General features: G+C 33.2%; 1 protein-coding gene across 2 annotated transcripts in view; it reads right to left on the bottom strand.

Annotated features, from left to right (window-relative positions):
- Nucleotides 1-251: 251 nt before the first annotated feature.
- The window catches only part of RRP1 (ribosomal RNA processing 1), a 29885-nt gene continuing 2863 nt past the window's right edge, over nt 252-27273 (bottom strand). Inside the window, exons 2-13 of one of the 2 annotated variants that reach the window (XM_051984790.1) lie at nt 24865-24947; nt 21793-21850; nt 19849-19934; nt 18174-18235; nt 14116-14245; nt 13961-14025; nt 13521-13696; nt 10918-11009; nt 8257-8354; nt 7101-7120; nt 3935-4039; nt 252-1371 (exon numbers count right to left, since the gene is read on the bottom strand). In XM_051984790.1, coding sequence (XP_051840750.1) covers nt 440-1371; nt 3935-4039; nt 7101-7120; nt 8257-8354; nt 10918-11009; nt 13521-13696; nt 13961-14025; nt 14116-14245; nt 18174-18235; nt 19849-19934; nt 21793-21850; nt 24865-24947 — 1907 coding nt within the window. In that variant the 3' untranslated portion in view covers nt 252-439. Of the gene's footprint in view, nt 1372-3934; nt 4040-7100; nt 7121-8256; nt 8355-10917; nt 11010-13520; nt 13697-13960; nt 14026-14115; nt 14246-18173; nt 18236-19848; nt 19935-21792; nt 21851-21950; nt 22061-24864; nt 24948-27273 lie in introns of those variants that run through there. The other variant, XM_051984792.1, reaches the window with a different exon arrangement.

Below are 27273 nucleotides of genomic sequence, written 5' to 3' on the forward strand. Positions count from 1 at the left end.
TCACATTTTTTAAGTGACTCACAATTGCAAGAAGTCCAGGATAGCTAACATATTTCATGAGCTAGTCCCAATCTGTAAACAAATAATACTTTATGAAATATATATATATATAAAAATAAATATAGCAAGGCTAAAAGATTTTTGTTTTCAAAGTCTGGTCCCTTCTACAGTCATTTTCATTAAATATTTTTCACTTTATTTCTAACCCTTATGAATTTGTCAAATAAAAAGAAACCATGCTTCTGAACTAGTTCTTATGCCACAATTAAACTTTTATTGCTGAAAAAATAATATTTTTAACATGATTCTTTGCTAATGACATCCTGGATTGCATAAACATTTATCTTGTGATGGGAATTATTTCTTCTACCTACTGGTTTTTAAAAGTCAAAATCCTCAAGGATTACCCAGAAAGCCAGTCCTAACACTTTAAAAAGCATTAAAGATCTTTCCTCGTGTTTCTTTTCACTCTTCTACCTGGAGATCTGAAAAGCATTCTTGGTCCTAGAGACCACAAAATTCGTTTAGTTTTCCTATTTAAAGAACCTGCTGATCTACTGACATTCCTATTTGGCCTTTTGGAAGGGGGAAGAAAATCACAATCTGTTAGATTTTCTGTACTCGTTGCCAATTCCTTCTCAGATAATTTAGCCATATCTTGTTGGGGAGGAACAACACTGTCTCTACTAATCCACTTATGTTTCTTTTTTATCATCCTAGTGTTATCTATATCCTGACACTCTACCGTTAGGTCACTGTTTCTACTTAACTCTTTCCGATGAACCACATTTGAAGAAACCTTTAAGGCTTTCTGGGAGGCAATGTGGTTGCTTCCATGAACACCTTTCTTCCTATGCTTTGTGACCAATTTAGAGGTTCCTATGACATTACTTTCTGGTTTGGGGGAAACAAGAGGATGTGCTGGCAATCTTTTGACAGCAGGAGTTTCTATAAAAGCTGTCTGAAGTGGGGTGTCCAAGTTTTTCTTTTGCTGTTTCTTGGTTTCTATCTTCTTACAAGCATCTTTTTTCCTGTTTTTGCGGATGGCTGGCATCACCACTTCAAGGTCTGTCAATTCTTGTTTTTTTTCATGTTTTTGGGTCTCTGTTTCATCATTCTTATTCTCCTGGAAGCCATCTGATACTTTTCCAACTTTTGGTCCTTGAATCTTTTTTCTTTTACATGGTCTCCCTGAGCTATCATTTTGAGGATTTAAGGGAATAGCTGTATCAGATATATCTTTCTCATATGGAAAAGAAGAATCTGTACTCATATGCTTCCTTTTTTTCATCTCTTTTCTCTTTGTAGTTCTTGACTTGTCTTTCTCAAAAGGCACATCTGTCTCTATATTCTGCTTTTCATCTTTTTTCCCTGCAAAAATGAAAAGAAAGAAGACAAAAATATATCTAGTGATTATATATCATTTCAAATCAACAACTATTTATTTATATGTTGGTTATATAACATCATGTCAGAGTGTGACTGAATGAAAAAACATTTATTAGACACTTAATATGTACAAAGCATTAACTGAGAATATAAACAGGAAATAGTTCCTGCTCTCCACAATAGTGCAGAGCAGATGTCAAGTTTCAAGAATCCTAAGGGTGTAGCTATGGAGCAGAAATCAAGGACTTAAAATTCCTTAAGTTACAAAAGTAGAACAAATGACAATGTGAACCATTTTATCAGATGGAATAGAATTATTGACTTTCGTTTTCATCAAAGCCCTAAGTAGCCAGTAAGTTAGACAAAAAGAAAGAAGAATGTCTCCAGTCACCTAGCTCTTGAAGATGATAGTCTGGAGCAAAATCAGTAATAAATAAACTTGAATTTGGCATCACTATATTAAACCAGGTTCAACTTCAAGAAGAAATTTGTTAGTGATGCAGCAGAGATTGCAGAGGGCACAATAAAAGTATGAGGGTAAAGGAAGACTAAAAAGTGTAGCTAAAGGAAAAAAAACACGGTTAAGTACAAGGTAAAAAGATTTCTGCATCAACATAACACTGAATCACCATATGGATTTTATATATACATTTTTTTTTTTAACTGAGGCAATTGGGGTTAAGCCACTTGCCCAGGGTCACACAGCTAGGAAGTGTAAGTGTCTGAGGTCAAATTTGAACTCAGGTCTTCCTGACTTCAGGGCTGGTGCTCTATCCACTGCGCCACCTAGCTGCTCCATATGGATATTTTAAAGAGATCATATAATCAAGATTGTAAAAACTTAAGTCACCATAGTTTTGAGGATGCCACTGAGAATAGGGACCTGGCTTAGAATCAGTTAAATCATCAACTCAGCAAGCATTTTATTAAGAGATTACCTATTAAGTAAAAAGCAATGAGGGGTAAAAAGAGATGAGTTTATCAGGAATTAGTGCTAGGTCTTCATAAATGATATTGAGGATTTAGAAAAAGGTGATCTGACATATTAATTTGTTAATATCTAGTATTAAGAAAGGATGTTAGTACTCAGTTGATTTACACTTTAGTGAAGAACAGGAAATATTTATCAAGCTAAACTTTAATATCCTGAAAACTATTCCTGCTATTATTCTACTAAACAAAATAACTTTATTTTAATTAGGCTTCTCAGGTACCAGGACAACAAAAATTTTCCACCAGCTTTATTGTCTATGTGACAAATACAATTTTAAGCTCTAATAATAGCTGAAAATTGCACTAAGACTTTTGAGACACGTACATATATATATCATTGCTGACCTATTATGTTAGGCTAATGTGAATCTGGTTAATAAGAATTTCTTTTCCATAGAAGAAAGTACTGATAATTTAAAAGTCAAGTCATAGACCTTCAAAATTAAGGACATACATTAGTGGGTCTGTATCCCAAAGAGATAATAAAAGAGGAAAAAGGATCCACATGTGCAAAAATATCTAGAGTACAAATTGAGTGGATATTGATCAGTTGGGGAATGGCTGAATAAGTTATGATATATGAATGTAATAGAATATTACTGTTCTATAAGAAATGAGAGGTTGATTTCGGAAAAGCCTGGAAAGACTTGCATGAACTGATGCAGAGTGAAGAGAACAGAACCAAGTGAACACTGTACACAGTAACAGCAAGATTATGTGACGATTAACTGTGATGGACTTGGCTCTTCTCAGTAATGAGGTGATTCACAGCAATTCCAATAGACTTGAGATGGAAAATGCCATCTGCATCCAGACAGAATGTGAATCAAAACACTGTATTTTCACTTTCTGTTTGTTGTTTGCTTTTTCTTTGTCATGTTTTTTCCCCTTTTGGTCTGATTTTTCTTGTACAACAAGACACATATAGAAATATGTTCAAAAGGTTTGTAAATGTCTAACCTATATCAGATATCCTGCTGTCTTGGGGAGGGAGAAAAATATGGAATACAAAATCTTTTTAAAATGAATATTTAGAAACTATGTGTATTTAGAAAAATAAAATACTATTAAGGGGGAAAAAAAACCAAACTAGGAATCTGGAAGCTCTATGGTAATCAACTATCTCAATAGGTCAGACTTAATTGCAACTATCTAATGCACATTATCATACCTATAATCAATGAGAAAATTTTAAATAGCAGTCACCTCAACTCTCATCTGCTACTTCTCTGCACCTTGATATTTATTACAATCTTTTTGTAGCTTCCCCCTATAAATGTAATATTTCACTACCTAATAAGTGTTTTAGTAACATTTGGTATTTGGAGATTCTGGTAAGAAATCCTTCCTTTATATAAGCTGCCAATATCATGAAAATGAAAGTTAAGGTGCAATTCTCCAAGCTTTTTCAACCGAATCATAGGCTAATGGCCTTGACAGTGAAATCTCAGATTTCCCTTTGTTTGCTAACCCAGGAACTTAAAAGCCAGAAGCTTAAGGCCATCTCTAACCACAAATAGCTTATCTCCAATTTTTGGAGTTGGCCTCCTACCTTTCTCTCTTTTCAATTTTGATTTTGGTAGACGAGTCTTCTTTTGTTGAAGTCTGTTCTTATTCAACTTTTTCCGCCGAGGAAGGCCATCTTGAGGGAATATGCCTGTTAGATCAGAAGTCAAGTTCAGCAGATTGCTTTCTATTCACCTTATCTCTCCCATCTTAATCTAAAACCTTCTACATAATTATGTCCTATAATAAAATAACAACCTCTCTAAAGATACTATCAATAATAGAAAACCACTTATATGGTAGTTTATGTAGCTTTTCAAGTACAATTTTAATATATTTGTATATACAAACGTTTACATTCAAATCTTCAAAATCTAAGGCAAGATATGTCAAATAGAACTGGGACTACAGTCATAAAGTGATATTTCTGAAGCACTGAAAAAGATTTATACTTAAACCATAAGATTTTTAAAAGCTCAGTTTTGAAAAATAATCTAGAGGATCTAGAGATTCAAATTAAGCTACTGAGAAAAAAATTAGATCTTTTTTTAATATTTACAAAAAATAATCAAATACTTAACAAACAAGAAGTAAATCTTATATAAAACACTAAGTCTTGAAAAAGGCAGAACCAACAAAGAAAATGTTTTGTTCAACATCTCATTGAAAGACTTAAAAATTTCAAAATTTTTGCACCTTTTTTGTTTAGTTGCATGAAATATGTCTATAGTTTTAAATTTGTGGGTTTCACTAACACCACACATAGATTTGTCCATATTACGTTTTGATTACCCCTTATTTACTCATTCATGCATTTAATTATTTATTTGCCTTTATTTTTGGTGACTTTGAAGTGCTCCAATTCAGTAAACAATCTTAGTTCTTTTATCTACTATGCACTTATTACATATACAGAATGATTCCAATATAATTAAAGTAATTATGAATATTTTTGCAGATAGTTTGTTTTCCTATTTCTTTGGTGGTTTTTTGAGGAAGGTGAGGGTAAAGGATGAAAGATGCTAAAAATTTCTATCAATAAAATCACTGGGTTTGAAAAATTATGATAGTTTTTGCAACTTATAGCATTAATGCTATATTGATCACTAAAATATAGTCTGTAGTTGCACCAACTGCAGTCTGTAGGGTATTTTACTCATTATACAGTTAAGTCAGTCAGTCACCAAACACTTATTAAATAAATGCTTACTTTGCCCCAGGCACTTGGTTAAGTACAGAAACCACAAAGAAAAAAGCAACAGTCCTTGTCTATGGATTCCACATAATAACAGGAGAAACAACATATAATTAGGAAGGTATACACAGAGAAGCAGAGAGAGACAAAAGTAATCTGAAAGTGGAAGTAACTAATTGGCAACTGTGGAAATTTGAAAAGGCCTCTTGAAGAAGTTAAGATAATTGAGTCAAGGTTAACTAAAAATTGGAGGGCAAAGGGGCAGAGTATTCCTAAGCCTAGAGTACAGCAAGTGTCAAGACTTGTGGAATTGTGAAATGTAGTATCATTTTAAAGGAATATCAAGTAAATTAGATTATGTTGGTAGATCTGACTCAACCCATTAGCCCAGTAGTTCAGATTGAAACCCAAAATGAAGTACTATTGGGTTGTTCAATAGTCAATGAAAGGAGGCTTATTAAGCTATTGCATAAAAAAGATTAAATTAAAACAAGGCACCCCTGGATTCCATATGGAAATACTTTAACCAAGGTAGGGTATGGTTACTTGTATGGCCTTAGAGCAGCCACCAAATATGAAATGCTCTGACTCCATGATGGTGGGCCTTTTATGTCCTTAAGTAATCTCAAAGCCATTTTATACAGCCAGAGATTGTCAGGAAGCTGTGTCAAGAGAGGTACCACTTGAATTTAGACCAATCAAGTTCCAAGGATGGCCTTGGCTCTTTTCAGGAAAAAAACCCAGTCTAACCAAGTTTAGGAAGGGGAAGAAGGGGAGAAGAATCCTAGTAGTAATGATTCTATGAAATCAAGGTAGATAGAGAGCAGTAGGTTTAAGAGAACTGGGAAAAGTAGGAAGGGGCCAGGAAGTGTAGAATTTTATTTTTTTTTTTTCAGCATAGAATTTTCAATGCCAAACAGAAAACTTTATATTTGATAATATACTTTTTCACTTGAACTCAACTTTTCCAGTTGAGTGGAGAATGGCACAGAGTGGGGAAAAATTTAAGGGAAAGAGACTGTTTAGAAGGTTAATGAAATAGTCCAAGTGAGAAGTGATAAAGACCTAAATCATGGTGGTAACTATATCAGTGGCCAACTTAATATCTCAACTTCAGTTTCCTCATCTATAAAATAACATCCATCTCTCCCAGGGCTGCAAAATTTAAAGCACTACTAAGTGGAAATGAAGGGGATACCCATCACAGTAGCATTGAAAAGAACCTAGGTTCCTTGCTAGGACCAAATTATTGTCTCTAGCTTGTTCTAATTAATATTTTGTTTTAGAAACAAATTCAGGACAGATAACCAAGTCTAAAACAATATAAATCCACACATCCATATCTACCTTTACAGGCCACAGAAAAACAAGGAAATTCTAAAATCTAAACGGATAGTGAGCTGTGATAGGCAAACTTCAACACTTGTGCTTACCACTCACAAACTCTAAATCCAATAGTTTTTTCAGTACTAATGGATTCCAGAGTATATTTCTATCTTGACCTAGAAATAAGAACTAAACGCTTTGCCAAGGAAATGTCCAAAAGGACAAGCTCAAAACTTCTGTCAATATCTTTCCACTTCCAGGTTAACTTCACTTGAAATTATTTTAGCTCTTTCCTGTTGGATGCTCCCAGAGAGAATGATTATATTATACAAAAGAGGAGAACACCACTTTCCTAATTCTGATCAATTGATTTAGATATATATGTTATCTTATACAAGAGATAGAGTGAAAGAATTGTGATCCCACAAACTTAAAAACAATTCAATTAACTCTTCCTTATTTACAGGTCAGTAGTGTCATCCACAAAAAGGACAGCACACATGATATTCAGATCCAAGGAATATGCCTTTTTTACATGAAGTGTTATTAGATACTTTTGCAAAGACAAAAAGTATTTTTTTCCACAAAAAAAGCAATTTAGAGAGTAGCAGCAATCTTTCTTTTTTTTTTTTCCTTAAAGTATTACTTCTCAAAGAAGGGATCTATTACTTCTGCACCATTTAATCCTTACCTTCAGCTAGGCTCTGGAACCTGAAAAAGAAAAAAAAAGTCATTATCTTCAGAATAGTGAAACAGCACTACATTGTCACATAAAATAGCATCTCAAACCATTATCCAGATAGCCCTTCCTAGAATTCTCATTATTTAACTATACTGTCTATGGAAAAATATCAAAAACTGTAAGTTTTATTTCAAAACAAGCAATTTTTAAAAATTTAAGAGATTGGATTCTCCCTATCTCACCCAGGCTAGAAATGTAATAGCCTGACCCAATCCTGATCAGTATGAAAGCTTTGACCTGTTTTTCAACCTCCTGGGTCCATCCCTCTTGGTCCTCCGCACTCCCACCCACACCCTACTCTCAGAGGGCTCAATAATTTGATTCAAGACTTAGTGCAAATCCCTAAATTTGCTCCTAAGAATTCCCAATCTACCAACTTGTCCCTGCCTCCTCTAGTAACAGATTCCAGACATATGTCAACATAACTAGCCTCATCAAGCACTACACTCTACCCAGCCAAAATGGCTTATATCCAGTACACTATTCCATCTCCTATCTCCATGCCTTTGAATAAATTAGCCAGCACTGCTAAAATTTTCTCCCTCCTCTCCTTATGAATAGCTCCACGCAAGGATCAATTCCCCCAATTGTTAGTAACTCCTTCCCTCATTCACTATGTTTTTATTTGGTATATAACCTGCATTTTCTTATCTGTAGCTAAGTTTTAAAACCCAGATAGAATATCTACTTGTGTATTTGCACAAATGCTTTCTGACTGAGGAAGGCAGACAGAGAGAAAAACGAATTGGTCAATCTAAGAGTCATCAATATAGTGATAATGGTTGAATGAATTCATAGGAGTTGACATAAGAGAATATAGAGAAAGTTGTTCAAAGGACACAGATCTGGGATAAACCCACACATAGGGGACAGACATAGAGATGATTCAGAAAAGAAGACCGAGAAGGAGCAGTAAGACAAGAAGAAAATAATGTCAAAAATCCTCTCTACCTTCAAAGCAAGTTAGTCAATTCAGAGAATGGGTTTCACTCACTACAAATATAAAGCTTTTAATAAGGAGGGGTAAAAAGAATGGTCCCAAAGTACACATATAGTCAGGAAGATTGCAGAAGAGAATTCTAACCTGTTTCCAAAAAGTACTTACTTTCTGACCAATTTGTAGAGATGCTTCCTATTCAAGGAAGGAGTGCTTTGCCTGCTGGCCATTTCAAACAGTCTATCAGCAATTTCCTCATAGTTAAACTATTAAAAAAAATTTTTTTTACTTAAAACAAGTCAATTACTTTTTTCTGCCTCCCCCCACCCCCAGGTGTGAAATTACTAATGTGAAAGAAACTATTCATAGCACAATGGGAGTTTTACTACAGTGTATACCAATATAATCCAGAAATAACACTAACGATACCCCAAAGATTAAAAAAAGACCCTTACGTATAAAAAATATGTATATCAAGCTTTTGTATAGCAGCAAAAAACTGGAAATGAAGGATTTACTTATTTATTACAGAATGGCTAAACAAATGAGACATAAATATAATGGAATATCATTGCATCATAAGAAATGAGAAATAGGCATTTTCAGAGAAAATAGACAAGATCGTATTTCAACTAATACAGAATAAAGTAGAATTGGAAGAATATTTTATTTAATAATATTATACAGAAAAACAACTACCTTCTGAAAGAAATGTAACAAACTCAAGATGGAGAAAGAAGATAAAATTTTTGAACATGGCCAATGTGGGAATTTGCTTGCTAGATTATGTACATTTGTTAAGATGGGTTTTCTTTTTTCTTTTTGGTTGTGGCAAGGAAAAGGAAAGATAAAGAAAATCAAAGTTAAAAAATAACAAAAAGTAAGTTTTGTTTAAACCAGTGAGCACTTAATTTTACAAATTTGTTTAGTCAGGAATGCTAACTTCTCTGGACAATCTCTGACTCATGTGCCCACATTAACATGATAAGCTGTGCACATTCACTTCATGTTGAGTAGCAAATCTACTTTCTCCCATTATCTTACTTAGTGGAAGGGCAAGCAATGTCTTCTTCCACAGGAAACAAGTTTTATTACACCTACCTCAGAGTATTCTCCCTCTTCTTCTACTTATTCATTGAAAATTCGTGCAACTGAGTCACCCTTTATCTAACTACAACAGTTCAATGAGTTTATTTCTAAAAAATAGTAATTCAATTTTTCATTAGAGAAACACTAAAAAAGAAATCCAACGCATTTGGCTAAGTCCTAGTTATCTCCACTTTGCTATTTTTTAAATTTATTTTTTAAAAGCTTTTTATTTTCAAAACATATGCACGGATAATTTTTCAACATTGATCCTTGCATAGTCTTTTGTCTCAGATTTTCCCCTTCTTCCCCCCAAACCCTCCCCTAGATGGTAAGTAATCCAATATATATTATAGATGTTAAAACATATGTTAAATCCAATATATGTAAACATATTTATACAATTCTCTTTCTGTACAATATCAGATCAAAAAGGAAAGAAAATGAGTAAGAAAACAAAATGAAGCAACCAACAAAAAAAGTAAGAATGTTATGTTGTGATCCACATTCAGTTCCTACATCCTTTCTCTGGGTGTAGACAGCTCTCTTCATCACATCATTAGAACTGCCATCAATCATTTCATTGTTGCAAAGAGTCATGACCATCAGAATTGATCATTGTATAATCTTCTTGTTGCTTTGTACAATGATCTCCTGGTTCTGCTCATTTCACTTAGCATCAGTTCATGTAAATCTCTCCAGGTTTCTCTGAAATCATCCTGCTGATCATTTCTTATACAACAATAATATTCCATAACATTCATATGTCATAACTTATTCAGCCAATCTCCAACTGATGGGCATCCACTCAGTTTCCAGTTTCTAGCCACTACAAAAACGGCTGCCACATTTTTGTATATGTGGGTCCTTTTCCTTTCTTTAAGATTTCTTTGGCATATAAGCGTGATAGAAACACTGCTGGATCAAAGGGTATGCAGAGTTTGATAACTTTTTGTATCTCTACTGTTTGGAAAAAGAAATAGGACAAAGTGTGCCAATATTTATGGTTAGAAAGTTTTATAGAAGCTTAGTTTCCGTCAAAAGAATCCTATTTCCCTATTAAATTTCTCCTATGATGGAGTCTTTCAAACATTATTCTCTGCCTCAACAAAAATAACCACCAAATACTGTTCTTGATATGGGAAGAACTGGAAAGGAGAAGACTACAAGACCTCTGATTCAAAAGGGTCTCTTTACATGTCAGGACTTTCTGGAATATGATCTTAAGGTGACTCCTCAGAGAAATTAGTGGGGTGTAGTAAAGGAAATACTAACTTTGAGGTAGCCCCAAGAGCCCAAGGCAGGAACATGGAGTACAGAAAGGTAATAGGAGAAGAATTTTAAAAAGAAAAAAGAAAACAACAACCATTTTCTGATTTTTAATTCTGCCTTAAATTGAGCTTTGATAGAAGATTCCATTTCTCAGAAGCCACTGAAAATTCATATACCAGGACCATATTATCATCTCCAGCTTGTTCTAATTAACCTGCTTCAACTTAAGAATAAACAAACAAAAACTGAAACCTACAACCCCACTCCTCACCCACCCACACCTTTTCTATAGTGTCCAGAGAAATAAATAGCAGGGAAATATTGAAAACTATACAGGTAATAAAATGTGAAAAATAAATTCTCATATTGACATTCCTTTACTTGCAAAGGTGAGGCAAAGGATTCTATTCTTGGCACCTGTCTGGGTAATGAGACCTCAGTGGCACAAAAGCTGACCCTCCCAACATGTACCTGAAGGACAAGCCCGATGTGTCCCTTTCCATTACTCTGCTTTTTCACTTTTGGTTTATCTTCGCTTGAGAAGGAATCCTTGCCTTTCTTTCCTGAAAATATAGATATATGTGTCCTCAACAATGGTTTATTGAGAGGATATTAACTAAGTACACTATCTATGAGAACATACAAAGGCATTACATAAATGCCGCAGCTAAATGGTAAAGGCTACAAGATTTTCAAAGTAGAGAGATTACTGAAATGTTGTAAAAGAATGCTTATGGACATGCAAGCTGACCTAAAATGTTTTTCAAGTGAAATTCAAATAGCCAGGTAAGGGGAAAATTGGGAATTAAAACAAAGCAAGCAAGAAGAAAGATTAAATACCAGCTATTGAAGAGTGATTAAAAACATCACGTTCAGGGAACATCAAGTAGGCCATTGCTTTTGGATAAAAGGCTGCACAGAGGGGATTGATGGACAATACATTTGAGAAGATAAGCTTTGTGAATGGGAATGAGAATGGTCATTAATTTCAGGTTAAGGATTGTTAGACTTTATCCTTTAAGTTTCTGAAAGAGGAAATGAGATGGCTAAAAGTGTTTTGGGAAGACAACTTTGAGGTTAGACTAATAGCAAGCAATAATCACAGAGCTCTAAAGTTTGCAAAATGCTTTACATGTTATCTTATACAATCCTCACAACAACCATATGAGGCAAGTGCTGTTATACAAATAAAGAAACTGAGACTAAGATCAAGTGACTTAATACACAGCTTCACACAATTGCAAAGTGCCTAAGACACGATTCAAATTCAGATCTTCTTAATTACAAGTCCAATACTTTATCCCCTATCACCTCAATGCCTATCTCTTATTACTGGCCTTACCTCCTCTCCTGATTAATTCCAGAGCATCTCTATCTGAATGACCCAAATTCATTTCAGACTCAGTATATATCCAAATTAAATTTGTCATTATAAGCTGAGCTGTCTAGTTTCAAAATTTTATCATTATTAACTCTTTCTCCTTCCTCACATCCAGCATCCAGTCAGTTGTCAAGTCCTACTAATTTTGTTGCAACATCTTGTATCTATGCCCTTCGCTCCATTTACATTAACTTTAATCTAATTCAACCCATTAACATTTCTTAACCTACATATTATAAGGGCTCCCTGTTCTTTCATAAGGATCTCCTCTCTCCGATGTATTCTTCTGCACAGCAGCAAAAATAATTCTAAATCAAAAAGACTGATTATGTGACTGCTCTGTCCTAATTAAAAAAAAAAAAAAAAAAAAACTTCAATAAGTTTCTTCAACAACCTAGCATTTAGTACTTTCTACAATCTGTCTTAACCTATTTTCTTATTTTACTTTATTTCCCCTTTGTAAATCCTGTATTTTAACCCACACTGATCAACAATTCTCTTGCCTTTTTGTTATATGTAAGGGGCACAACATCTTGACTCAAAAGTCTCATATAATAATCATTAGCAATATACAACAATCAATAATATTGCTAGTTTGATATTATGTAGGCAAGGGATCCTTAATTCTTTTGTCATGGGACCACTTAGTGTGCAAAAGCCTCCAGACCTTTCTCAAAATATTCTAAAATGCATAATGTAAAATAAATAGGAAGACATGGGAACCACTACAATGAAGTACAATAATAAACATTTATTAAGGGCCTACCTGTGCCTGGCACTGTGCTAAAAATACAAGGCTAACTAGGTATGGATTTGTTATAATCTAGTCAAAGTAATATGTAAACAGTTGAGGCAGGCAGGCCTTTCTGTTACAGTAAAGCAAATTTAACTGAAAGCCAGGTTATTAGATCTCTTAACAGTGTATCCAAATGTACAGCTGCTGGACAGTTCTTACCAAGACAATACAAACTAAACCAGAAGTTCTTGACAGTTCTAGTAATGCTCTAACCTAAAGAGGCCATAATGAAGGCCTGAAGAAAAAAATACTTTAAAATCACCAAACTGAAAAAAAATTACAAAAGATGTAAATAATCAATGTTGGAGGGATTGTGAGTTCTTAGCTACATAAGTTTATATAATGTGCATGGAGCTGTGAATTAGTAAAGGCATTTTAGAAAGCAATTTGCAATTATATTTAAATTAAAAAACACATGATAAATACAAAGAAGCATGAAAAAAACTATAAGCTGATACAAAGTGAAGTTATCTGAGTCAAGAAAGCACAATTACTACACCAATTTAAAATGGAAAGAAGCACATTACAAAACAATTGAAGGTGAATATTACAAAATTATAAAGAACAAGTGCATCCTTAAAGAACAGGGATATAAGAAAACACCACTACCATCCATCACCACCTCCTCATATGCTGGGGAGGGGGGGGAGGGGGCGAGAGGAGAGAAGGCACAGATATTGCATATATTTTCATATTTTGGGGATATATTGATCAGTTTTACTTTTTTCTCTTTCTCTTTTTCTTTGAAAAAAATTTTTGATATGCTTTGTGGGAAGGAAAGGGGAATATAAAAACAAAATATGGCAGAAAAAATTATTTTAAAATGTAATTATATGTATTTATAGAGAGGAAGACTGAGAGCCAGACAGAGAGTACTTAAATTTATGCTAGTCTTACCTTTCTTTTGCTTCCCATGTAATCTTATAGATGTCATATCATCTGATTCAGTTTCTAACAGTTCACTGTCTTCTTGGTTTGCATTTAATTCTCTTATTAAATCTTCAATGGCAAAGGGAGCTTGTTCCAAAATTGCATCAAAAATACCTCCAACTATATTATACAGCAAAGTAGAACTAAAAAGGAGAGATATGAACTATAAATGTGAAGTGAAGCTCAAATATGATCACACCCATGTAAACTTTTGTTTAAACCCTAACTAATGACACAACTCTATGGAGTCCTGGTTATTTTCTATACTAGTGCATTCCCTCACAAATGAACATTATTCCCCCCTCCTCCCACAATAATTCACATTATTTCAGAAAAACAGTGTCCAGAATGGCTCAAAAGCAACTAAAAGAATAGTCAAGACCAACAAAGACAACATGTAAACTTACTCCTTTGTCCTAGATGCTATTTTGCAGAACGGAATAACAAACTTCAGGTTTTGATCTGCAGTAAGCTATTAAAGAAAGACAATAAAAGTTCTTTAAGTGAAGTTTAAAAAACAGAAGAGATAATTCCTTAGCCCCAATATCTAAGTCCTTCTTACCTCTTCTGCTCCTACTTTAGTCAGTTCTTCTAAGTATATGTCAATAAAGTGAGACTTTACTCCACAAGGTGCCTGACTGTCTGGGTGCAAAATTTCTTTCATTAGGATATCCAGAAGTAGTTCAACCTGACTGGGGAAGGCAGAAGGAGGATGGTAGAAAAAGAACCCATTGTTAAAATTGAAAAGTGAATTTTCTTTCCTTGCATTCAAATCTTAAGTCAGTTAATCAAGAAAAAATTATTAAAATAAAATTAAAGACAGGTTTTAAAAAACACTACTAAAATGGTAACATTTAATCATTAAAAAAATTCTAAAGACCAAAAAAGCAAGACAAAGAGACTCAAAAATCAAATTTCTTATTTCTATTCTATTGTAAAGAATCATATTAATATAATACTTAAATGAACTCACACTTTCAGCACTTTAAGGTTCACAAGCCCCTTTCCTCACAATAATCCTGAATTAGATGAATCACACATTTAAGAAATTAAAATACTATTCTGCCTATCTTCCAAGATTTAATTTAAAATTTAGAAAATGCCAAAATAACACATCTATTAACTTATTTAAATCATTGCTAGAGTTTTCTTCAATTTAGTCTTGAAATACACACAGCAAAAGTATAAATATTAATTATGGCAATGTGCAACTTACTAAATGCAAAAAAAAAAAAAAAAAAAGCCAACTCTTCTGTGAAGCATTTCCTGATTCCTGAAGCCAAAAGTGTTTAATTTCTCCTCAAATGTTGCCAGAGTACTCTGTCTAGTAAGGCAACTGGCAACTAAGCCAGTAGATAGAATACCAGGCCTAGAATCAAGAAGACTTTTCTTCCTGAATTCAAATCTGGCCTCAGATACTTAGTAGGCTGTGTGATTCAGAGCAAATCACTTAAACTTATTTGTCTCAGTTTCCTTATCTGTAAAATGAGATAGAGAAAGAGATGGCAAACCACTCCAGTATCTTTGCCAAGAAAACTCCAAAATAGGGTCTCGGAGTTGAATACAATTAAAATGTTATATTACTTGGGATGACCTATAATATTTGTCATGATTTCATTTTGTGATATAATGAATAGTTGTGTAAGTGTAATTTTACCAATATTAGGGTGACTCAGAAATCTGAAAACTGACCAAAATGAATCTAGATTGAACTATTATCCCCACCATTAGTTAATTAAGTCAGTTCACTTCTAGATTTTGTGCCATAAACAAGTACTTCATTATATCCCTTGTTCTAGTTTTAATTCTGTGGTTTTTAAGAAAGGAAGTATGTAAAACTTGTAGCTCTTAAAGAGGACTTTTCAAAGACTATTTGAGATATTACAATAGCTGTTAGCATATATGTCAAGTTTTTCAATAAAATCATTCAAGTCCAAGATAAAAAAGCACTGAAACCAAAGCACCAAAGAAAACATGGTTGAAAAAGAGAAACACAAAAAAGTGAAAAATTATTTTAAAACAGCCTGATTAATTCCTCAAAAAGCAAGTGGGTTATAGATTCCTTAACAGTGCGGACTAGATTTCTTGAAGTTCAAAGCAAGACTATCAAGAGCAGTTTAAAAAAAAAAATTGCTAATCATTGTTATAAAGCAATGAACAATTTTATCCCAGTAAATTTGCATATTATCATGGCATATTTAATTATGTCATATCCCTTCCTCCAGTCCCAAAAGAACGTAAGCTTTTTGAGGGCAATTCCTGGTATCCCTTTTTATTTTTATATGAAGAGTGCCTAGCATGTCCTTTACACACATTTTAACACAATACTTAACTTGCTGAAATGAATATAAAGTTAAGAATCCCTTCCTAACTCAATGAGACTTTTCCCAGTATAACAAAAGCCAGGCATATGAACTCATCAGAAGAGATGTAATTTTGAATCCTCTATCACTTAATTACGGTAAGTCATTTCATCTTTTGGAATCCCAGTTTCTCCATCTTGAAAACAGGAATTATTATTATTATTTTTTATTACCTGACTTAATTGTTGTATGAAATAAAGAATATTCTTAGTTCCTTACTATATTACATTAAAGAAAGACAAATCATTTAGCATCTTTCCTTACTTGCACCCTACTATTACTCTTTGGAAAGTAATCAAAAAATTTTAAATTATTTATTGAATCTACTATTAGATACTGTGGGAGATACAAAAATGCACTCAAAATTTTCTTTACCATCAAATAATTAACAATAAGGCTCAAATATTTATCAAAGTCTCTTTCTAGTTCTATAACTTTAAAGGAGAAAAAGATTGATATACAAATAATACTATAATGTCTAACATTTAGGAACCCATTGGGAAATATGGGTTACTCAATTTCATTCCTTTCCTGACAACCCGTTTGTTACCTCACTGCTCTTTAGCACCACCATGGGGAGAATAACAGAAAGGGAAGCTAATTTCCTTCTGTTGCCATCAATTTATATTGCTGTTGTTATTGCTATACCTCAAAACAGAAGTTGCAGATATCAGAGAGCCTTCCAATCCCAAATTCTAAAAATACTAAGCAAATATGGGGAGTAAGGTGATTATTAACAGATACTTAGATAAAAGAGAGAAAGACTAAAAGAGAAAAAGGGTTATTCACCAAAGTTAAACATATGGAAATTTGAATTTTACAAATAAAATCTGAGGTAGGCTCATAAGATTATTAGCTAACATTTATATGGTCCATAAGGTCTGCGTAGTGTTTATATATATAAATCATCTAATCCTTGCAAAAACCCTATAAGATAGACATTATTATCTCCATTTTATAGATGAGGAAGAAAGATTAGATGACTTGCTCATGGTATTTAGAAGTAGGATTCAAACCCAGATCACTCATGACTACTCATGCTCTTTCCAGTTTATATGGCTGCCTCTTACGCTCATATTTCACAATGTCCTTATTTAATATTTAAAGGAGATTTTTTTGATGAACCAATCATTTAATTCATTTTATGAGTCTGAATTGTTAGCTGAAAACTAAATGCTAAAGTATTTTCTTTTAAAAATTAATTTTTACAGACATATTTTGTTTTTAACAACCAAAATTTCTGCCAACATCCTTCCCCTTCCCACAAAGATATCCTATATTATAATTTTTTTAAAGGAAAAAAAAAGGGAAGAACAAAGAAAGATTATATCTTTTTTTTTTTTTTTGGTTGTTACTGTATTGTTTATTTAAATTGGACTATGATAATACAGAGAAGGGACTAAGGATATTCGGCTATCCAGAATCAAAAAGATTATATCTAAAAAAATCTGAAAATACATGTAGTATTCTAAACCCATGGACCTCCCACCTCTGCAAAGAAATAGGGTTGGAATATCTCATATTGCTTCTGAGTATATACTTATGCTTTCCATTTATACTGTTGTGTTACTGTATACATTGTTTTCTTGATTGCAACAGATCATATAAACCTATGCTTCTTTGTATTCATCACAAACATTTGTTTTTGGTAAGGCAATTGGGGTTAAGTGACTTGCCCAGGGTCACACAGCTAGGACGTGTTAAGTGTCTGAGGCCAAATCTAAACTCGGGTCCTCCTGACTTCAAGGCTGGTGCTCTATCCACTGTGCTACATAGCTGCCCCCCATTATTTTTTATAGTACAGAAATATTCAGTTATATTCATGGACTATATTTATTTAACCATTCCCTAAACTATACAATTTCATGGCAGAGTTTCAACATCTGGTTCTAACTACAAATCTTCTCTATTATTATGTGATCATGAGGGAGCCATTCATTACACCCATCTGAGGTTCAGTTTTCTCATATGAAGTGGTGGTAATCATATTTTTACTATTTATCTCATAAGGAATTGTGAAGACAGTGCTTTTTTAAAAACATAAGGCATGAAAGAAAAGTTATCATAATTCAGATTTGACTGGATCATGTTTTTCTAAAAATATTTCAGATCATCCAACCCAAAATTCACAGCTATTTTTGTGATCCTATCTTTAAAATACATAAACTTTGAATTAGGCAAAGTCTTAAAGGAGTGTTTTACCCTAGAGTTTCCATTATCTGATAGTATTAATCAATCTATAATATAAGTTACTGACCTTTCCTCCCATCCACTTCTTTTTAATGCCTCAAAGGACTGGTTCAGAAGCAGGCGCATTAGCTTTGATACAAAAGAAGAATTGATATAAGAAAAATAGAAATATGAGCTTAAATAGAAAAATAAAAAAGCAGAGCAGTCATCACCACATGATTAGAATATCTATCTAATAGTTACAATCTTCTCAATGTTAAAAGCTTTAAGGTCATGGTCAGATGGGGAAATTTTTCTTGTAACTGATACCATAACTAAGGTAACAAGTATCAGTTTTCTTCTTGGAGGGAGACTGGCTCCTCTTAATGCTTGGGGAGGAAACTTCTCATATGCCTTTTTATCTAGCACTTAAATTCAATCAAAATGCTTAAGCAATTTTTTTTCCTGACCTGGGCTCATATATGGTAGCAAGATAATTATTAAGCTACTTCCCTATTTGTCTTTTACAATCAATTTTATGCATTTTTTTTTTCCATTTTATGCTATGTGGTCAACCACCAGAGGCTCCTAGATAAGACCAGAACACATCAATTTTGGTCACCTCATCTCAGCAAGAACCATTCAGTTTCTTTTCTCTTCTTTTTTCTGAAACTTTTTATTCATTTTAAATATAAGAAATTCCATTTTAAAATGAGAAAAAAAAAACATTTCCATGTATACAGAAAATACAAAATAAGATTCAATATAAAGAAATAAATTTACATTTCAAGGAAACCTATATAATAAACACTATACATTCTTTATAAAGTTACCCAGCTTTTCTTTTCTTTCTTTCTTTCTTTTTTTTTGCAAGGCAATTCTGGTTAAGGAATTTGCTCAGAATCATACAGCTGGTAGGTGTCAAGTGTCTGAGGCAGTATTTGAAATTAGGTCCTCTTGACTCTAGGGTTAGTATTCTATTTACTGTGCCAAACTACCCCACTTTCTTCTCAGTTCTTTTGTTCTCTGTTATGCACTCTCCTCCCCCGCCTCCCATAGGAGATATATGTATATAGATATGTACACAATAGATACACATACACACACAGATATCTATCAACATACACGCACACACAGAAATATCTATCAACATATTCTTATATACAATATACTCATAAACATATTTGTAAGTCCATATTATGCATATTTCCACTTGTCACTTCTTTCTCTGAAGGTGAACAGCATACATCTTCATATATCCAAGTTGTTCTGTTTTTCTAAATTAACCAGCTCATCATTTCCTACACCACAGCAGAATTTCAATCATATTCCATTTGAGAGACTGACTATGAAAGTATTTTGCCCAATTTTTTGCATTTCTTCTATTTTTGGCTACATTGGTTTTATAGAAGAAATTTTTAATTTAAAATAATCAATATTAGCCATTTTATATTTCAATAATTCTCTTACCAGCTATAGTCCAATTCTCGTTTCTCTTCTTAACAATTAATTAAAACTAAATAACTGGGGGCAGCTAGATGGCGCAGTGGATAGAGCATTGGTCCAGAAGTCAGAAGGACCAGAGTTCAAATTTGACCTTAGACACTTAACACTTCCTAGCTGTGTGACTCTAGGCAAGTCACTTAACCCCAAATGCCTCAGCAAAAAAAAAAAAAACTAAATAACTACGAGATAGCATATTAGGAAGCTAATCTTCTCCCCAACAAACATAGCCACAGCCCACATATAAGCAAATCTCTTACCATGTAGAACTTATCCAGGCGCAATCTGTCTATTCCAATCCACTCACGGTTCATGGTTTGCCAAAAAGTTTGAACAAACAGGTGCTCTATAGGAGAATAAAAATTTCTAAGCTTTAACATGAATGATTATCAACAATCTGTAAAATAATTGATAGAAAATACTTTGATAATGCCTCGACCAACCATGACTTCAGAAGACTGATGATAATGATACATGACTGGAGCATAGAATCAAGAACACATTTTCACACTTGGCCAATATGTTGATTTGTTTTGCCTAACTAGACTAAGACTGGGACCAAGGCTGGGATTAAGTGGAGAATCACTTGAAAGTAACAATTATATAAAGAAAGAACATTTAAAAAACCTAATTTTTATTAAAAAAAAAAAAAAAAGGTGAATATAGTCTGCAATCCTGGTTTATTCACTAACTTTTATTATCTTGTAACTTGATGTTATTTTCCTGAATAAAAAATAAATTTATAATAATTAAGGAGTAACAGGAGGAAGCGGGAAAGAAAACAAGGAATTTTATCAATAATAAAACCTCCCTGTGATACATGTGATTTTAAGACCACTGTTTTTCATATGTGGGCCAAAGACAGGGAGTACAGTATGCTTTTTATTCCCCCATCCCCCCAAAAAAGAAAGACAAAAAAACAATTTACCTACTACTCCCAGCATAATTCCAATGGTTCTCAAAGGAAAGTATAAGATCACCAGAAAAGCAGTGACATAACATTTCAGAGGCCTAGGCAAGGTTTAAAAAATTATTCCCTTATGCTACTGTCTATTGAAAATTTTGAACCTTCATCATAAATGCATGCAACTTGACATATTACAATATATATACATCCTACAAAGAACCTAATATTCTGGCATTATGATCAACTATGAATAACTAAACTCTTCTCAGCAATACAATGATCTAAGACAATTGCAAAAGAATGACGAAGAAAAACACTCTCCACATCCAGAGAACAAATTGATGGAGTCTGAATATAGATCAAAGCATATTACTTTCACTTTAATTTTTTATAGTTTTTTTCTTTTTGGTCTGTTTCTTTTTTGACAATGACTAATATGGAAATGTTTTACATGACTGCACATATATCTTATATAAAATTACTTATTGTTTTAAAGGGGAACAAAGGGATGAAGGAAGGGAAAAAATTTAGAACTCAAAAAAATTTTTAAATGAATTATTAAGAATTATCTTTTCATGTAATGGGGAAAAAAACAATTTAATATATACACAAAGCAATAATAAAAACCGTCTCTCGGGACAAGTCAGTGGTTTTAAACTCAAATGAAAACAGTTACTAAACCTTACTTATATTAGGATCCTCAAAGGCTGTATAGTGACTTAAAAAAATGTATTAATATTATTTATATTCTACTGTATTTTTATTTTGTAATATTCCCAGTTCCGTTTTAATGTGGAGAACTGCTTATTGAATGACTTAAGTAGTCAATTATCTTGATTATACTGAAGTCCTGGTTCTAGTTACCAGTAACTATGGTTTTGGACAACTATACCTAAGGAGAACTTTAGTAAAATCATTATTTCCTATGACAATAAAATATCACCTGCTATTACCTCACTAAAAAATAAAAGTCTGTTATATCACTGAGGTTTAAACAACAAACCCTGATAGCAAAGGCCTCAGGATTTCAATGTCAATCAGCCATATACTGATCAACCATGATAAAAAGAAGCAACACAAATAGAATTTAATCAGAAAGATCAAAATTCCACTGGCCCCAAGAAATTCTACAGGTTCTGGCCAAGTTTTTCCAGTAGGAGAAAATCTAACAAATGTGTATTGATTAGCATAAATTTCAGAAGACAATTTATTTGGTAATTTATTTTTTTATTCTGATCCACAAAAGTAAGAACTTAGCATTTAAAATACTTCTTAAAGAAGACCACAACATACTCACGGGTTTCTGTGTTCTGAAAAACATGAATAAGCTGGGAAATTGTATTTCCAAGTTCCTCCTGTACAGGAAACAAACAAACAAAAAAAATTCTCCGATTACTACCTGAACATAACTTTAGTGAATGAAAAAATTTGCTTACTATGTGACAAATACTGTACCTAGAGGTAGTTTCTGTTCTCAAGGAATTCACACTCTAATTGGAAGATATAACATATCAAAAAAGAGCTCAGCTACAGGGAAGATGGAAAAGCCTAGCAGTTCTAAGGAGTCCTTGGGTTACATGAGTAAGTCAGATGACTACACCTAAAGAAAGAGATGGAAATAGGAAGGAAAGAAGGGAAAAAGGGAATGAGGAACAGAGAGAAAGAAGGGACAAATATTTTTAAGAGCCTATATGTACAAAAATATTTACAGCTGCTCTTTGTGGTGGAAAAGAATCGGAAACCATGAGGCCATCAATTGGGAAATGGCTAAACAAGTTATGGTATATGTATATACTGTAGTGCTGTAAAAAACAATTAAATGGATGGTTTCAGAAAAAACTGAGAAGATGTAATGATGATCAACCATAAAAGACTTAGCTATGTTGATCAATATAATGATTCTTGAGAATTCTAAGGGATTCATGATAAAAAAAAAAAAAAAAAAAAGGTATCCAGTTCCAAAGAAAAAGAACTCTGAGTTCAGATCAAAGCATTTTTCTTACTTTATTTTTCTTGTTTTTTTTGCACCATGGCTAATGTGAAAATAGGATTTGCATTTTTTCATATGCATAAAGGGAAATTATAGGAAGAGTAGATTAAGGAAAGGATTAATCCTAAACCAACGTGATTTATGATATAATAGACAAAAATCAGAATTTCTTGTACTCTCAACGTGTGGAAGAGGGAGTAGAGGAAGAATTTAGAATTGAAGCTCCCCCAAAAAAATTTTCCCTCCAATGGCTTATGTACCAGCACTGTGCTGAACATTTTACAAATACTTCATTTGCAGATGATATGATGATATGCTTAAAAAACCCTAGAGAATCTACTTGAAGCAATTTAGTGGGACAGGGAAAAAAACACACATTAAATCATCATCATTTCTATTATACTATCAACAAAACCAAGCAGAAAGAAGAAATTCCTTTTAAAATAACTGCAGCCACATGATAAACGTGGAAATATGTAGAGAACTTCCCATGTTTTAACATATATTGGATTAGTTGCTGTTTAAGGGAGGGGATAGAGGAAAGGGAGGGAGAAAAATTTGGAACACAAAGTTTTGCAAGGGTAAATGTAGAAAACCATCTTTACATATATTTTGCAAATAAAAAGCTACTTAAAAAAAAATCTAAGGCACAAAAACAAAATAACTGCAGGCAATATAAAATATTTGAGAGACCACCTCTCAAGACAAACCTAAAGAGTTGAACACTATTACAAAAAAATTTTCAAACTAACAGTTCTAAATAATTAGAGAAAAATGACAATTCTATTCATTCAGGGTTATATCAATCAACCTAACAAATGTAAACTAAAGCTAGAAAAAATAGTAACAGAATTGATCTGGAAGAACAAAAGGTCATTATCAAAGGAATCAATGAAAAAAATTTTAAAAAGTTAAAGAAGGCAGCTTAGCAGTTCCAATTTTAAACTATTTCACAAAACAGTAATTCTGAAAACAACCTGGTATTGGCTAAGAAGTAAAAAGGTGGATCAGTGGATTAAATTATGTATACAATATCAGATCCATGACGAAAAATGCTATCCACCTTGAAAACTGATGAGCTCTAAATGTAAACTGAAGCATATTTTTAGAAATTTCTTTAATTTTATTATTTTATTTTGTTTGTTTTCTTTTGTAACATGGCTAAAATGGAAAATGTTTGCATAACCTCACATGTACAATTGAAATCAAACTTTTTAAGAAAGGGAAGGGCACACCAAGAAAGTAAAGAATTTGGAAATCAAAAACATATTTCAATGCCTCCCGACTCTAACCCTAACCCGATTTTTTTACATGTAATTGGGAAATATTTAATGAAATAAAGAGAAATTAAAATTGTAGAAGAAAGAATTGGAAACAGTGGAGATATAATACCCTGACCAAGCAACAAGCTCTGTAAAAATTAAAATGGTCAGGAAGAGCCAGGTGTTATAGTGATAGAGCACTGGCCCTAGAATCAGGAGAACCTGAGTCCAAATCAAATCTCACATACTTATTAGTTATGTGACCCTGAGCAAGTCACTTAACCTAGATTGACTTGATTTCCAAGTATTCCTGATGAAAATATCAGAATCTTGAAGTTCAAACAGGAATGTAGAAAAACATAAAAAGGCAAGCATGCATGAGCAATAAGGATAAAATGAGTATACATTGAAATATGAGGATATGAAACGTGTTATCTCTGAAATCTTATTAAACAAAGGAATTAGAGAAAGGGGAACAGGATATACCTGGGATGGTGAGAGAAAGGAGACAGAGGGAAGAAAGGTTAGGGAAAACTTTATAACCATAGTGTACAAACAAATAAGAAAGAGGGAATGGGATGGGGTGGGAGTTTGGGGGGGAAATAAATGATATAAACCCTTTTCTCATCTGAACTGGTCAAAGGAAAAAAATAAATAAACTCACATACAAAGAACTGAATACATAATCCATTTCACTCAACAGGAAAATAAGAGAGAAAGTGAAGAAAAGGAAATTATAGGAAAAGTAGATTAAGAAAGGGATCAATCCTAAACACAATGGGATCAATGGTGCAATAGACAAAAACCAGAAAACCTAAGTTCAACTCTGAGCTTTGATTTTTTTTCCCCAGGATGACCTGAGGCAAGTGAGTTAAGCTTTTTGAGAATCAGTCTCTTCTTCTAAAAACAACAGTTGGAACCAATTCTGTAAGTCTACTCTAAAGTCCCAGTTATTCCAGACATACAGAAAACCAATGATGCTGACAACTATGACCCAATTTTTCTCCCTGCATTAACACAGGCATTGATCACCCTGGAAAGTCTGCACTAGATCCCTCAATGACTTGGTAAATTCCTTCAAATTTCCCAACTCAACCCAAACTAAAAAATAACTCACCTGTAGGAGAGGTTTGTCCTGCATCCACATACAGTAAAAAAGCCCTTTCCATATTTTTAACAATTCGTCATGACTGAACCCACCTAAACAAAAACAAAAGACATTTAAATTTCATTGGTCCATCAATTGGAGAATGGTTGAGTAAATTGTGGTATATGAATGTTATGGAATATTATTGTTCTATAAGAAATGACCAGCAGCAAAAAGTTATCAAACTGTGCATACCCTTTGATCCAGCAATGTTTCTACTGGGCTTATACCCCAAAGAGATACTAAAGAAAGGAAAGGGACCTGTATGTGCCAAAATGTTTGTGGCAGCCCTATTTGTAGTGGCTAGAAGCTGGAAAATGAAAGGATGCCCATCAATTGGAGAATGGTTGAATAAATTGTGGTATATGAATGTTATAGAATATTATTGTTCTGTAAGGAATGACCAGCAGGATGAATACAGAGAGGACTGGTGAGACTTACATGAACTGATGCTAAGTGAAACGAGCAGAACCAGGAGATCATTATATACCTAAATAACGATACTGTTTGAGGATGTATTCTGATGGAAGTGGATCTCTTCGATAAAGAGAGCTTTAATTGACCAAAGATGGACAGAAGCAGCTACACCCAAAGAAAGAACACTGGGAAATGAATATAAACTGCTTGCATTTTTGTTTTTCTTCCCGGGTTATTTATACCTTCTGAATCCAATTCTCCTGTGCAACAAGAGAACTGTGCGGTTCTGCACACATATATTGTATCTCAGTATATACTATAACCTATTTAACATGTATAGGACTGCTTGCCATCTGGGGGAGGAGGTGGAGGGAGAGCAGGGAAAAATTGGAACCGAAGCGAGTGCAAGGGATAATGTTGTAAAAAAAAAAATTACCCTAGCATGGGTTCTTTCAATAAAAAGTTATTATAAAATAAAATTAAAAAAAAAAAAACAAAATTAAGAAACCACTATAACATATTGAGGAATCACACACACATGCACCACAAAAGCAATAATTTAACAGGTAAACACTGTGTTCAGAGTTTCATATGCATCAGAATGACACAGTGAACAGTTTTAGACAGTTGGGAAGATTTAAATTTGAACCTGACTTTAGCTGCTTACTATCTAGGTTACCCTAAATAAGTCACTTAACTTCTTAGCTTCAAACGTTTCTTTCTTTGTAAAAATTACATAATATCACCTAACTCACACAATAATATGAAACAATACATCTAAAGCTATTTGAAAACCTTAAGCAATATAAATTTTTACTATTATCTCTATGTGTATAAATGAATAAAACCCCAAGCTGATCCCAAATTCATTGAGTATAAATTTTTTTTCCTTAGAAAAAATTAAACAGCAATATGACTCTATATTAAATATAGCAGAATGACCTTAACATTAATATGGCAGAATAGCCACTATGCATTTGGGATAATTCAAATTCAACTGAATTAAGTATTTATTACAGGCAAAGCACTTTGCTACTTACTGGCATATAAAGACAAAATGTTCCAGCAAAGAGATTATAGTCTTTTGAAGAGGACACAGTATTTACAGATAAACTATAATATAAAGCAGCACAAAGACTGATTAGTACTCTAAGAAAAACTGATGAGGGATTTAACACTAATAGTTGGAGAAAATAGGAAAGACTTCACAGAAGGGGTGGCATTTAAGCTAAAATATGGTAGAGACTTAAAAAAATACTTAAGTGATACTCTCTTCTTTATCAGTATCACTAACCACCCTGTTTACCCCAATTCAGAAAGACCAAATTGAGGACAGAGTGTATTCCATACATAGGAAAAAAGGACAGAGCTAGAGAGCTAAAGAAATAAAGCATTTAATAATTGTTTATGATCCACAGCATACTGTGTTAAGCTTGATAAACACACAATTAGTCAGATAATCTCTAGCCTTAAGGAGCTTACATTTTAATACAGGCATGTAACACATAAAAGGGAACATAAATGGGAAGGAAGAGACTAGCAGCATAGTTTGGAGCTGATGATTAGGAAATGAGATAAAGCGTTTTGGTTCTGGGCAACCTAACTTTTTGGGTCCAGGAAGCCATATGAAAAAAAAATGCTCCAAAAGATGAATGATTATAGAGAAAGGCAAATTAAAGTAATTTAAAGTTTGCTTCACACCTATTGGCTGGCAAAAATAACAAAAACAAAACAAAACAAAACCCGAAAAGGCGATTGTTGGAAGGACCTATAGAAAGACAGGCATACTTATGGACTGGTGGCATATTGATTAATTCAGCCATTCTGGAAAGCAATTTAGACTTATTCGCTCAAAGTCAGAAAAATGTGTGTTTCCTTTGACTCCAGGATAGCAACACCATGTCCAAAGGAAATCAAAGACATAAGAAATATGATTACAATTTTTTTGTTGCAAAGAACTGG

The sequence above is a fragment of the Antechinus flavipes genome, chromosome 3, assembly GCF_016432865.1.
Source record: "Antechinus flavipes isolate AdamAnt ecotype Samford, QLD, Australia chromosome 3, AdamAnt_v2, whole genome shotgun sequence".
In the NCBI taxonomy this organism is placed as follows: domain Eukaryota; kingdom Metazoa; phylum Chordata; class Mammalia; order Dasyuromorphia; family Dasyuridae; genus Antechinus; species Antechinus flavipes.